The following is a 13,565-nucleotide window of genomic DNA, read 5'->3' as shown; positions in this document are numbered from 1 at the left end:
CTCACAAAGATGCTGTTAAGACAAAGTAGAAATGTTCAACTCCTCACACTGGCTGACACAGCATGAAAAGAAGAAAGACAGTTTCTAAGGTAGAAATTGGATAACATAAATCAGAGGAATGGAAAAACCAAAACTGCTTTCTCGAGGCCTTCTAAATCAAAACATCAGGACAGACAGATGCTTCAATTTATAAAAACCTTGTTTTCCTTTATTAATCGCATCGTTCCTCGCTTATGAAATTTTCTCCTTCGGCTTAAAAAAATACGTAGTTTCCAATCATGCTCTGCGCTGCTTTAAACATGGAAATGCGGTGCATGTCTTAGAACAAAACTTCAAGCCTCTGTGCACCAAAGAAATCCACCGATTCAACAAGGCCTATTGCTGAAAGCAGAGGAGCCGAGCCGGGAAACACAGCAGCCATTATGCGCTCATCAATAGCTTGTGGGCAGGCTGGGAGAAATAGGATCTGCTCTAATGAGAGGGAGAATCTGGCCAGGCCAAGAGGTCGGCCCAGGCACCTCCCAGAGAGAGGAGCCTGGCGACGAGGCTTCACCTGGGCTCACAGACACACGGGCCTCAGACGACCTGGTGGACGTGGTCAACGCATAGACGGGGGCCCAGGATTCCAATTCTGCATATTTTTGGCGCCATCACAGAAAAATCTTTTCATTAAGTGTGGCAAAGGGAATTTCCTCAATAATTTTTCACGCTGGCTGACACCAAAAAAAAAAAAAAAGAAAAAGAAATCAAATGCCTTTTGGATCTGTAACTTCTTAAGCTTATCCCTGGCCATTTCTTAAAGTTATATTTGGCTTGATCTTAATTCTAAAAATCTCCCTTTAACCTTCCTCCAGAAATTGCAGTTTTCTTAGAAACTGCCTTCTAGTGATGCTGAGTTAGGGTTCTGTATTCATTCAGGGCTCTTATCTTATATGCCACATGTAAGTCTAAGTTGATTTAAACAGCTGCACTATTTGAAATCCTTATGATCGAATATATAGGTTGTTTGCCATTCAGATTTTCTCCTTAGCCCTGTTGAAATTGAGGAAGGATTTAGTTTCAGAGTTACCAACACAGGGGAAGTAGAAAATAAGCAGCAAGAGCAAGACAAAAGCCAGCAGAGGGAAGGGAAGTGGAACCTTGGTCCCCTACCTCCTGGAAGGTTCTGCTCTGGCTCCCGCTGTCATCCAGGTATGCGGAGAGCTTCCGAAGCGAGGCTGCCACGTGAACTCGGGACTCCGTCTGGCCGCTGTGACTCATGAGGGACAGGACGAGTCCAACTCCCAGTATACAGCCCGTGCTTGGGTGCCAAAAAAGATGAGGAGTGAAAATTACAAGAGATCCATGCCCTCGCTCTTCACTTATCACGGGAGTCAACAGTGCTCTACAGCCCAAGGTGAGCTGGCTGGATGTTAACTGCAGACTGGTGTACACGTGCACCCTATAAGCCCCCCACAAGGACTGTTGTTGTTTAGTCACTCAGTCGTGTCCGACTCTTTGAGACCCCATGGACTATAGCCCACCAGGCTCCTCTGAGCATGGGGATTCTCCAGATAAGAATCCTGGAGCAGGTATTTCCTTCCCCAGGATACCCACCATCCAGACAGGTGTCTATGGCCCATGCTACTATTGTGTCCCCAATGGAGAAAATAGATAAATACATCAAATAAATACATGAAATAGTTTGACAGGTTCCTCCCTGGTGGGGCAGTGGGTAGGAATCTGCCTGCCAAAGTAGGGGACATGGGTTTGAGTTGTGGTTCAGGAGGATTCCACATGCCTTGGAACAACTGAGCCTGCGTGCTACAACTACTGAACCCCTGAATCCTAGAGCTTCTGCTCTGCAACAAGAGAAGCCCTCTCGGTGAGACGCCTGTATATCCCAACTAGAGAGCAGCCCCCAAGATAAATAAATAAACAACTTTTAAAAGAGATAAAATGAATTTTTTAAAAAACAAAACAGTTTGACAAACTCTGAGAAGGAGTTATAAAAATGAGGAAACGCTGCAGTCCTCTCCCCACCTAGGCTGAGAGTGCTCTGATTAACTGCATAAAGAGAGAAAAGCCTAAACTTCAGGGTATGATATGAGGACATCTGCCTAATAACAGGGTGGGGAACAAATGCAAGGCATGGTTACGAGGTACTGCTCAGAGCTTCATGTTTCCTAGTCAACTTCAACAAGTGGAATTTCTGTCTCAAAGAAACTGTGTATTTGTCTGCGCACAATGACATTAATCCTCTTCTCCCCTCTGATCCCTCCAAGTACCACTGGGTCAGGAGAGAAAATGGACAAATGACAGGCTTGTCAAAAGTTACCCCATGTGACAATTCAATTGGAATCCTGGGCTTTGTGCCCCCATTCCCCTGAAAGAATACACATCCATTTAAAGAAAAGAATTGTTCTCCCAGAAAACCTCTAGTCAGTATGATAAGATAATGCGGCTTGAGGGTAATTTTTTACTCTTTTGAAAAAGTTCTCCTATCATCACTGTTGTTTTTCAAGTTGAGGAAATGCTGACTTTTTCAGAAATCATCCTTACTCCTGTTTGGCTTGCCTCGCTTCCTGATACCTGCTGCTTAAGAAGACATTCCAGGGTGTCTCTCCAAGAACATATTTCAGTGCCCGTATGTTATACGTTATGTCATTTTACTCTTACATAGCATCTCTGGCTGGCATCAAGACCCTCACACGTTTCTCAAACATCTGTGACAACGCGGCTCCCACCTCTGATAAGAGCTGCCCAGAAGGATGGAGAGACTACAGGATTTGCTCAAGGTCAAGCAGAGAGTTTCCAGAAGAGCGTGGACAGGAGATGAGATTTCTTAGTCTTCCCAGTCCAAACCCAGCCCCTCTTGGCACCCTGCGTGATGCCAGGATGGAATGCCTAAGAGAAGGCAACATGTCTCAGGTGTGTTTTCCCAGGTTCTATTGCACAAAAATCTGGCATTAGAAAATCTTGTATCAAGCAGTTACTTCAGCAACACTCCAAGTCAGGCAGGACTGCTGTTTTGGCTTACATGAACTTAACAGCAAGCTCAACTAGCATAATGCATATTTTAACCAGTGAAATCAACATCTAACATCTGAACATTATGTGCTTTAGAGACAAATCACATTTCTGAAAGAGGAAAGGTTGCTGGTGATTAGAATGGATTTAAAGCCTTAGTTTTCATTTATACTCTATAGGAAAGTTTTTTTGGCTATCTTTCTATATTGATGAATATAAAAACCTGAAATTAAACCAAATATATAGTTAGACAAATGCGATTAATACTTTAAAATTTAACTTTTTCTCCTCGTTTGACTATGTAACTGCTACTTTTGCTAATACCCTGTACTAATTCACTTCAGACAATTATAATGATAAATTCTGATGAAGATTATCTGGGATTTGATTTAATTAGTGTCCACATTCTTCACCACCCTCCATGAGGGTAGGTACCTTTTCTGTTTTTTCCCCTCAATATTTGTGGCACCTAGCACCCTGCTTGACAGGGACAGGCATTCAACCAACATTTACTGAATGCTATAGAAATGACCACATGCAGAGTTTCAAGAGAAACTAAAGCTGAGAGAACATCTATCAAGGAAAAATATCCTACCTCCTCCCCCAAACCCCCCAGATTTGATTCTCATATTCAGTTGGAGGCAAAATTTATGAGTGGAGGCAAAATTCACCGAATATAGCATCCAAGATTCAATCAAGAAAACCTGATTTCTATTTTTTGCCAGACTAATTTAGGAAAGAGGTGTCAGGTTCATGAGGGAAAAAGATTCTTCTCAAAGCTCCCTTAACTACTGGGGTTCATCCTTTTCAAATAACAGGCAGGTATCTAAGCCTTACTTTTCTGGGCACACAAAAATCTCTATCCCGCTCCTCTTTTGCCACGGGCACAAAGGTCGAGAGAAAGACATCCCAGTCTTTAGTTCACGTTTATCTAAAAATTATCACAGCAGAATTATTTTGGGGCAAGGTTATCATCCATTGGTATAATGACTTTTAGCTGACTATATATGGGTGCCAATATAAATATGTTAGATTGTACACATCTATTGACCTTCTGAACTGTTTCCATCTACTCTAATTTGTTCCAGCATACACCAAGAAGGAAGTCCTAAAGCTTCATTTCTGATGTTTCCTTCTGACTTACGAATCTTCTATATTTTAATGTACCTTTTGTCCTAAGTCTTAAAGATTCTCCTAGGTGTTTAGTTCTCCTAGGTGCCAACAAAGGTCCTCCAAGGTGCTGACAAAGGTCCGTCCAGTCAAGGCTATGGTTTTTCCAGTAGTCATGTATGGATGTGAGAGCTGGACGATAAAGAAAGCTGAGTGTCGAAGAACTGATGCCTTTGAACTGTTGTGTTGGAGAAAACTCTTGAGAGTCCCTTGGACTGCAAGGAGACCCAACCAGTCCATCCTAAAGGAAATCAGTCCTGAATATTCATTAAAAGAACTGATGCTGAAGCTGAAACTCCAATACTTTGGCTACCTGATGTGAAGAGCTGACTCCCTGGAAAAGACCCTTGATGCTGGGAAAGATTAAAGACAGGAGAAGGAGACGACTGAGGATGAGATGCTTGGATGGCATCACCGATTCAATGGACATGAGTTTGAGCAAGCTTTGGGAGTTGGTGATGGACAGGGAAGCCTGGCGTGTGCTTAGTTTAGCATTTCTACACATTTGCCTCATTCTAACTTCACTGCTCTACCAGCTCTAAACTGAGATTAACTTGGGCAGAGGTAGCTCTCACATCTTTCTGTCTATTGAAAACAAAAAGGAGTTGTGTAGATGGTGTCTTAAACAGATGAAATAAATCATGTTAGATACAAATTTGGGGTTTTAGACTTGCTAACATAAATTCCTTATAAGAATACTAACAAATGATGGAGATAATTTGAGTTTTAAAATGGTATGCCCCATTATGTCATTACTTATTTGAATCTCTTATCCAAGCATATTAAAATGTCACTGGCAAAAAGAAATTCTGAGTCTTAAGATCTATGCAATTCTGACATGTATGTTGCTGTATCAACTGAGACCTGATATATTTTTCTAAAATTAACCAGAGATGAATCTTCAATTCCCTAGTTTATTGTAGGTTATTCTGCAGATTAAGTAGTAGGCCATCTAATAATTAGTTCTAATATCAGTTAACACTTGTATAGCGCTTTGCCCTTTACAAAGCGCTATTCAAATGTTATTATATTTGTAAAAGCTCAATAGTAATTAACCAATGCTCAGGTCATAGATGGATAATAACATGACTTGTTAGGGCTGGGAGGATGGCAATGGCCAATAAGTACCACTAGATGGCAGCAAAATGTAAGCGATAGGACCCCAAACACCAGATGCTGGGTTCTCTCAGCAGGGACAGGTCCATTAAATCCAAGAAGCGTGGTGGATTTGCTTTGGGTGAATTCTATCACTTGAGGCAGCATGCTCCTAGATCTATCAACTGCCTCCAGGTAACACTTCCAGTATTTCAGGTGAGGGAGGACCAGACTCCTGTAACCTCACTGGATGGGGGAATATTTTGTGCCATGAGCCAAGCATTCAGGTCTGCGTCAAGTTAGAATTTCTGTTTTGCTTTTAATGGTGGACAATATCTGCACAAAAGGGGGGTTAAAATCAGCACCACACCATCAAGTATCAAATTGCTTTCTTTCCACTGAAATGTATTCTCCATGCTGTGCTAAGCAAGAGAAAGAAAAGTCTGACAACCTGGGTTTTTCTCCTGAATCTGCCACTGAGGGGTGTGACCTTGAACCAGTGTCCTATTTGAGACTCATTCTTTATTTGTAAACCGAAGTGATGATGACTCCTGCTTTAGTATTAATATTTAGGGTATAATCAGGGCTTCCCATGCTGATGAGTGGTAGAGAATCTGCCTGCCAATGCAGGAGACGTGGGTTCAATCCCTGGAAAATCCCCTGGAGTAGGAAATGGCAACCCACTCCAATATTCTTGGCTGGGGAAATCCCATGGACAGAAGAGCCTGGTGGGCTACAGTCCATGGAGTTCCATAGAGTTGGACATAACTGAGCAACTAACACTTTCAAGAATAAAGGAGGTAAGAACGAAGAAATAAGAATCTTATTACTATATTATAAAAAGTTAATTTTAAAGTTAAATATGCTTAGACATATGAAGGTTTTTGATGTATAAATACCCCTACTTTGGCTAATTCAGTTAGCTCCATGGTCCTCCCTACACTCAAACAACATTCCTATAAACTAGTAGAGACAATACATGAGAATCACTCCTGATTGTTCCAACTAGCTGAAAGTTTACAGCAGGCTAATCACATCCCCCACTCCCCAGATTTAAATACCCTGAGCTACAGATGTGTTGAACACCTTTGGGGCCAGGCAGGAGAAAGAAGGAAGTGGGGAAGGGAAGGGAGGGAAATTTTTCTTACTCCTTGGTTGTAAAAGGCAACACCACCAACATGTGAATTAGGCTTAAAAATCTTCATCAGCCCCCAAAACAGTTAAGGATCCTATCCCTCCCATTAATCATTCTCTAAAATTTGAGACTTCAATTATGCCGCCAAACTCTTTCTTTGCCCATACTCAAAACCACACTGTTAACATGTCATCTCATCTCCGAAGAATTCAACTTTAAAGTGTGATAAAGCAGGTGCATGTCAGGGGTTCCTATCCAACCTTAGCTTGCATGTGAAAGATCTCATAACTACCACCTACTAAGTGAAGATCTGACTTCACTTACACGTGATGACATATGTGATCCCTTCAGTACTTCCACCATCACGCTCTTGTAAGTCTGAACCTAACAGGTGAGATGGCATGGAGGTCACTTTAGATTATCAGTTCTTAAAGGCCAGACATTTAAACACTGATAATTTTGGTAAACACTGATCTAACTCATATTTGAACAGTACCCATGATAGTATGAAGTAAATGAATTAATAGATTGGAGTTTATAATAGATTATAATAGATGCTTATAATCTGTTGAGTTTCCTATTAACTTCAACCCCAGAAGATCTAAACACAAGCTTCCAACATAGGAAGGTCCTAAAAGGTCCAATGCAGGTTCTCATTGGTGCAGTATTTCATAAGGCATAATAAAACTGTGTTTATCTTCCCACACAAACCACATGGATGAGACAAAGCATTCAATCTCTCACTAAACCAGTATGTTTAACACCATTTTTTTTGAGGTTCTTTTCTGATTATTCTCTTTTGTTTTTGTTTTTTATAACTGGAATGAGAAAATAAATTTTAAGATATTTAGTTTAATAGAGAAAATCTTTAAAATGCACAAAGTTTCTTTTGGGGAAGGGATCTATTAAGAGTGAGGAGGGTGGGAACGCCTGGTGTAACCTGTTTCCATTTTGATGCCTTTGACACGATTTCATAAGGAAATCTAAACTATAAGTCGAAGCCTCTCTTAGTCAAATCAAATTCAAAGAATATTTTCAACAGACCTTTAAAAAGGTTGTCATACATACACATCCTGAGACTGATGTCTCATATGATAAGTACAAGACAGAATCTAAGGTATTGGAAACTTAACAACAGCCACAAAATGACATTTGTGCTCTGTATGGAAACAATTGTCTATTGTCCAAGTTGTCTATTTTCTGAAACATGGTTTTCAGAACAAATAAGCTTTAACTACAGATTTTTAAAAATTATTATTCTGAGTAAAGGAATTCAGGACTGGGTCCTACAAATATTTCACCATAGAATGAAACATTTTATAGCAAAGAAAGATCCATTCTCTGAGCATCAGAGAGAGAATGGAATCAACATACTTGTATTCAAGACTAGGGTCAAAGCAGCAGTTTTCCAGGGCATCCAAAGACTTCATCAGAAGAAGGTTCATCTGTTGGCTAGATATATCACTGGGTGAAGACCAAGAGCAAAAAATGAGTTATTGAAAATCATGCAACTCTCCAACATATTTACTATATAATATTTTGCTCTTAGTATTTTACAGAAAATCACTTCATTAAACAAACATGAAAGTAGCAAACAGCAATACCGATGATGCACATATAACCTGCAAACAGAGAAACGGAGTCAGAGAATTCATTCAATAGTTAGGTTTCTGAATATTGTCATTACTTGCAAACCAGTGTTTTGCGTTTGCTCAGCTCATTCAAGTTTTAAATCACTGAAAAACAAGAGCTCAGAATTCCAAAAAGAATATTTCTAGGAATGCTAAGGTGACTTTCCTCAGAGGATGTACTAACCCGCTCAGCTGATACCATCAATGATCATTCCAGATCCATCTGGCCCTTCTGATTTTATGTGTCAAATATGAAGGTTGTTCAGTTCTTTTTTTTTTTTTTTTAAGGAGACAGAAAAAACCTGGCCCTTTATTTTTCTGCCATTATAAAGTAATTGATGTGAATTTTGTAATTGTGAGAACTTAGTGAGAACTATAACTTCTAGGGTAAAACAAAACTTAAAAGGTAGCTCTATGTCTGTTCTTTCAGGCAGAGTTGTGGGCTTCATCACCGACACTTTATTATCAAGGGGTCCCTGCATTTAAGCTCTCTGGCTGAAGTCTTGGACCATGCTGAGTGGAATGCAGTTCCAGGAATGTCAGCCAGCCAGAGAGCACTTTAAGTAATATCCTCTCCAACCAAGACTATAGTGGTTTTGCCTGGGGTGAAGGATTACATTTTGTGATGAGAAAACACGCACACAAGCACAGACAATCTTAATAACTGTTAACTAAGTAAGTCTTATAGATGTTCTCTGGAGCAAAGTATAGTTAAATATCCTAAACAAATGCTAAAGAGGCTGAACTATTAATAGAATCCTCTGGGAGTTATGACAGAAGCAAGCTTTGGAATAATATGCTTTTCTGAATAAATTCTAGACTGGAATTGAAATTCAGGAGATTTTTCATAAGCCTTAGCAAGGAAAAAAAAATGGTTTGAATGTCAAAATTCTTTTACACAAAGTGACTTTTCATTTTTGAGACCAAGATATTGTCCTGATCCTCCTGTCACTTATTTGATGTCATTGATTATTCCGAGTTAGTAGCCCTCAAAACACTTTAGTTTTGGAAAAATAGAAATTTTCTCCAAAAATGTCATTACCTGGTAAAGACTGTCATTATCTAGTAAAATATTTATTAGTACCAAAAGACAAATATTTCAGATTCCCCTGCTCTATGAAATTAGGGCCTCCCTAATTCATTTCCTAATTCAATGAAATAGGGGCTTCCCTGGTGGCTCAGGTGGTAAAGAATCCATCTGCAATGCAGGAGACCACCTGAGATGCAGGAGACCCAGTTTCAATCCCTGAGTCAGGAAGATCCCCTACAGAAGGACATGGCAACCCACTCTAGTATTCTTGCCTTGGAAATTCTGCAACAGAGGAGCCTGGTGGGCTAGTCCAGGTGGTCACAAGAGCTGGACATGACTTAGCAACTAAAACCACCACTATTGTGAAATAGCAAGGTGGGAACCATGAATAATCACATTAATGTCTGCAGTACTAATACACCAACCAGAAGGAGAATGTTATCAAATGCAGGATCATTATGGCAAAGGTAAGATCTGCAGTCACACCGTGGGCACTCTGCCAGAGAAAGAGCTTTCTGGTGTCCCTCCCCAGGGTTTCCTGCAGATGCAGCCAAGTCGGCAGATGGAGGTGGAAGGCAACTTAAGAACCAGGGAAGGATGCTTTAGGAGAATCACTGTAGGTTTCTCCAGGTAGTAAAATTAAATCAACCACAATGCAAGTCTGTCAAGCCCTAAAACCAGCAGCATCTCCTCCTAAATTGAAAAGAAGAGAGTGAGAGCCAGGACAGGATGAAATGAGTTGTCTGGAATTAAAAACTGCCATGGTTCATTTTTAGTTGTAAAACATGTAGCTTGAAAAGAGACTGAAGGAAGAACATGAACACAGATGGTGAAGAGACTGCCATTTGTAACACAGAACCAAAGAGGGGAGGGGGGAGTCACTCTCAAGTTTTAAGTCTTTAAAAGTACTTTGCGTTCTACCACTCACACACAAGATATGCAGCAGGCCATTCGTATGCCAAGGGCAGCTTCTTGTTTGCGGCCAGGACCAGGCCTGTGTATACTAATACTGGTGAACAGAACAGAATGAATATTCTGGAAACGTCTCATTTATGATCACAAAGACTGAGCCTGTCTTCCCAAATATTCCATAGATGTTTCCAAGGGCTGAAAATGATCATCTGAAATATAGTGTTTCCCTAGATCCACAGCAGTTCTCATAAAGGAGTCACATACTGATGTTTGCACAAAACTATGGGAATTAACAAATGTAAACTTAACCACTGGTTTCAAACAGAAATCTAAATATAGCATAATGTCATCCAATTTACCCACATCAACACCATTTCCTGCCTTTGGACAGATGGTTTCTGCCAGCTAGGGAAGCATCAGGACTGCTAACATCAGAACAGAATGCCTCTCCCCACCGGCCCTACTATTTCCAATGGAGGAAAATGGGGCTGAAATACCAAGTCAGTGACATCTAAAGATTCATGATCTTCAGATATTCATGTTGTACCACACTACCATCAATCTGGATATAGAAAATTCTAAGATCAGTTATAAAATAAAGAATAAATATAATGAACACCAAAACTAAAGTAGATTTGTGCACAAGGAAACTTTTTTCACTAGTGGAATTTTCCACCTGGGTCTTTGATATTCTATTAGCTCCATTCAAGAGTAAAGCTAGCAGTCTACAAATGAGCAATCAAACTGAATAAAGCACCCAGTATAATATGCACAGATTAAGACTCTTTAAGGATTACTAAAATGTAGCCAGGGCACAGGATAAAAGCCATACTTAAAACCGGTACATGCAGTTCTCGGGTGATTCAGTGAAGCCCGCACCCTCAGGCACAGGGCTACCCCAATCTTTCCTCCCATTTTATACTGATATCAATGAAAGAGCAGTCATTTTCACCCTTATAAACCAGAAGGAAAAGATGCTTTTTAAAATTTATAGCACCATATGATTAGACTTTCCTCATGTCTATTACACAGGGCTCTCATCTAAGCGTGAAATGATTTTCAAGTAATCAATCACTTAAAAGAAAAGCAACCCTTAAAACAAATGAATATCTCTGTGATGATATTTGAGAGAGACAAATTCATTCATAAAAGAGAAAAAAGGATCAACCTGCTCAAATTGAAAAGTTTAGCACCACAAATAGCTCAGATATAATGTGAGTGTGTGTGTGTCTGTGTGTGAGAGAGAGAGAGAAATCAATCACCTAAGTCACAAAGAGGAAAAAGAGGAATATTTTAATAAACTGTACCTGAGTTTCTCCTCACACAAGCGAGAGAGAAACATCCCCAGTGCAAGGCCCATGTGGATTTGCACGGCTTGAGACTCATCAGCGCTTGGTTTCCCAGGTAACCTGGCAGTCAGCATGTTCAGGATTTCCTCAACCTTCTCTTTGCAAGAGATAATGAAAATTGGCACCAGGAGAGACAAAGCCGTGGCGGCCGCAGAACGGGCAATGGCACTGGCCGTGTTTTCACCGGAATAGGATTTCTAGGACATGCCAGAGAAAGAAAGCAAGGGGTTGGCCTTTTGTTTAAAACATGAAGGGAGCACACCTATCACGAAAGCACGATACAATACAAGCTTCTGTTAAACCCACCCTCGCCACTCCAAAAAAATTATTAGAAAAATAAATCTCTTTCCGTGTTTATCTACAGGTTACCTCCTTACTCTTAGAAAAACAATTTGCTGCTAAGCCATTGGTTAACTAATAATATCCTTTTAAATTTGAAAAAAACAAAAAACAAAAAACAGCGTTTCCTTTTAATGGGTGTGAATTCCCTCCCTATAAAGCTTGAAACAATTTCGGGGTTTTGAAAGCCCACATGTGTATATAATGAAAAAGCTGTAAGTGAAGCTATCCAAGCTTGGAGCAACCACCGAGTCACATTATACATGTCCAGGAAGCCCGGAGTTTTCTGGGAGACAGAAAAGGGGTTAGGGTGGGGGCAGTTCAAGTTTAGTTACAGAAGGGTAAGTGCAAGTAGAGCACAGGGAGCTATTGGCGGATCTCCCAAAAATTTTGGTGGGAACGTTTCCCAGTAGATGGATTATTTCCTACAGGGGGTTAATTCCTTTTAATTAAAAAGGAAGTTGAAATCCTAAAAGCCTCTGGTTACAAAGCAATAACCAGCTATTCAAAATGAAACAGAGAGCACTATAATGCTCCTTTCCTATATGTAATTATGGGAAAAGAAATGAATAACAGCCCTAATAAAATGACAGGGCAGCTGAATCTGAACAGCTTGTACAAGAATCCTGCGTTAGAGAGTTCCACCAGACATTATATACACTTATCAATATGTCTCAAGTGAGGAAGAAAGCCCGCTGATCATTCCTGAGTATTACCCACTTCAAATTTGCAGACACACAATAAAGGCCGTGTTGTCCCTTGCAGTCAAAACACATTAAAAAGTGTTTTTAATTCTATCCTCATTTGCTCTCTAAGCTTTAGTCCTTTAAGGATAAAAAGCAAACATGTGCTAAGGGATTCTTTAAGTTAATACAGTGCTATTACAATGACAATGCTACTTAAAATGACCCAGCTGCTAGGACAAAGGAAATAAAGGAAGTGGCTTTTGAAACAGCGGTTTGAAAAAGTATAATAACACAAGATTACAAAGGTAAGAGGCAACCTGGAGCTGCCTAGTAAAGACATTATTTTTACTGGTTTGCAAGAACTAAGCAGCACTATTAGAAATCTAATAGATATCTTGTCCTGCTGCATATCTGAAGCATATAGCTACTGCAAAGACCTCCATCTAAGCTAACAAGTTCTTCATCCATCGTTAAAGAAATACAAACACTTCTGACAGAAAACAAATTATCATAGAGAAAGTACTTCTTTGAGCAAAATCTATTTTCCAATATCATTATATGTTATCTAGTAAGTAATTTTTTTTGTTCTCTAGTCAAAAAGCTGGCTCCTGACCCTCAGCCCTAGATGGGTACACACCAGGTCCAGGGCAGAAGCACACACAGAGGCCAAATGTTGCACAAAGAAGACCTAAGGCGATGAAGTTTCAGGCTAAACTCATAATCTTAGCAACAGTTCAGGACCTGCGCTATATTTTCATTCAAATCAGCTATAATTCTCTGCTACTCAGCTGATTGTCCCATGATCCCTATAATTCCCTAAGCAATGGATAGCGATAAGGTAGAACCGAAATAATTCCATGCAGATACAGAAATACAGCATGCACGACAGCCAGTTAAGGGAAAACAAAACGTAAACCAACAAAGTGTGGTTTCATTTTGCTTCAAATCTTAGCATATAAGCATGAAGAAAGAGAATGACTAAGTAACAGGTGCTTTTATATGACCAACAACATTACTTGGTATTTATAGAGCATTTTGCCTTTTCATTTTCCCATAAATTATATAATTGGATCCTCACAATCTTTTATAAAGTTGGCAAAGCACTCATTTTTACCTTCACTTTACAGGAAGGGAAAAATCAGATGATAAGTTAAGTAGCTGTCAGGTCAAGGGTCACAAAACTAATAAGAGGTAAAGTTGGGGCTACAA

The 13,565-nt window shown here is 39.9% G+C and overlaps 1 protein-coding gene across 2 annotated transcripts in view; it reads right to left on the bottom strand.

Annotated features, from left to right (window-relative positions):
• Window positions 1–13,565, bottom strand: part of FOCAD (focadhesin) — a 305,222-nt gene that overhangs the window by 45,712 nt on the left and 245,945 nt on the right. For both annotated transcript variants that reach the window (XM_069576651.1, XM_069576652.1), the window contains exons 27-29: window positions 11,290–11,528; window positions 7,784–7,873; window positions 1,153–1,300 (exon numbers count right to left, since the gene is read on the bottom strand). In XM_069576651.1, coding sequence (XP_069432752.1) covers window positions 1,153–1,300; window positions 7,784–7,873; window positions 11,290–11,528 — 477 coding nt within the window. The remainder of the gene's footprint in view (window positions 1–1,152; window positions 1,301–7,783; window positions 7,874–11,289; window positions 11,529–13,565) is intronic.

The sequence above is a fragment of the Ovis canadensis genome, chromosome 2, assembly GCF_042477335.2.
Source record: "Ovis canadensis isolate MfBH-ARS-UI-01 breed Bighorn chromosome 2, ARS-UI_OviCan_v2, whole genome shotgun sequence".
NCBI classification, from domain to species: Eukaryota; Metazoa; Chordata; class Mammalia; order Artiodactyla; family Bovidae; genus Ovis; species Ovis canadensis.
The sequence above is the reverse complement of the archived record's forward strand: the minus strand, read 5'-3'. Positions and strand labels throughout refer to the sequence as shown.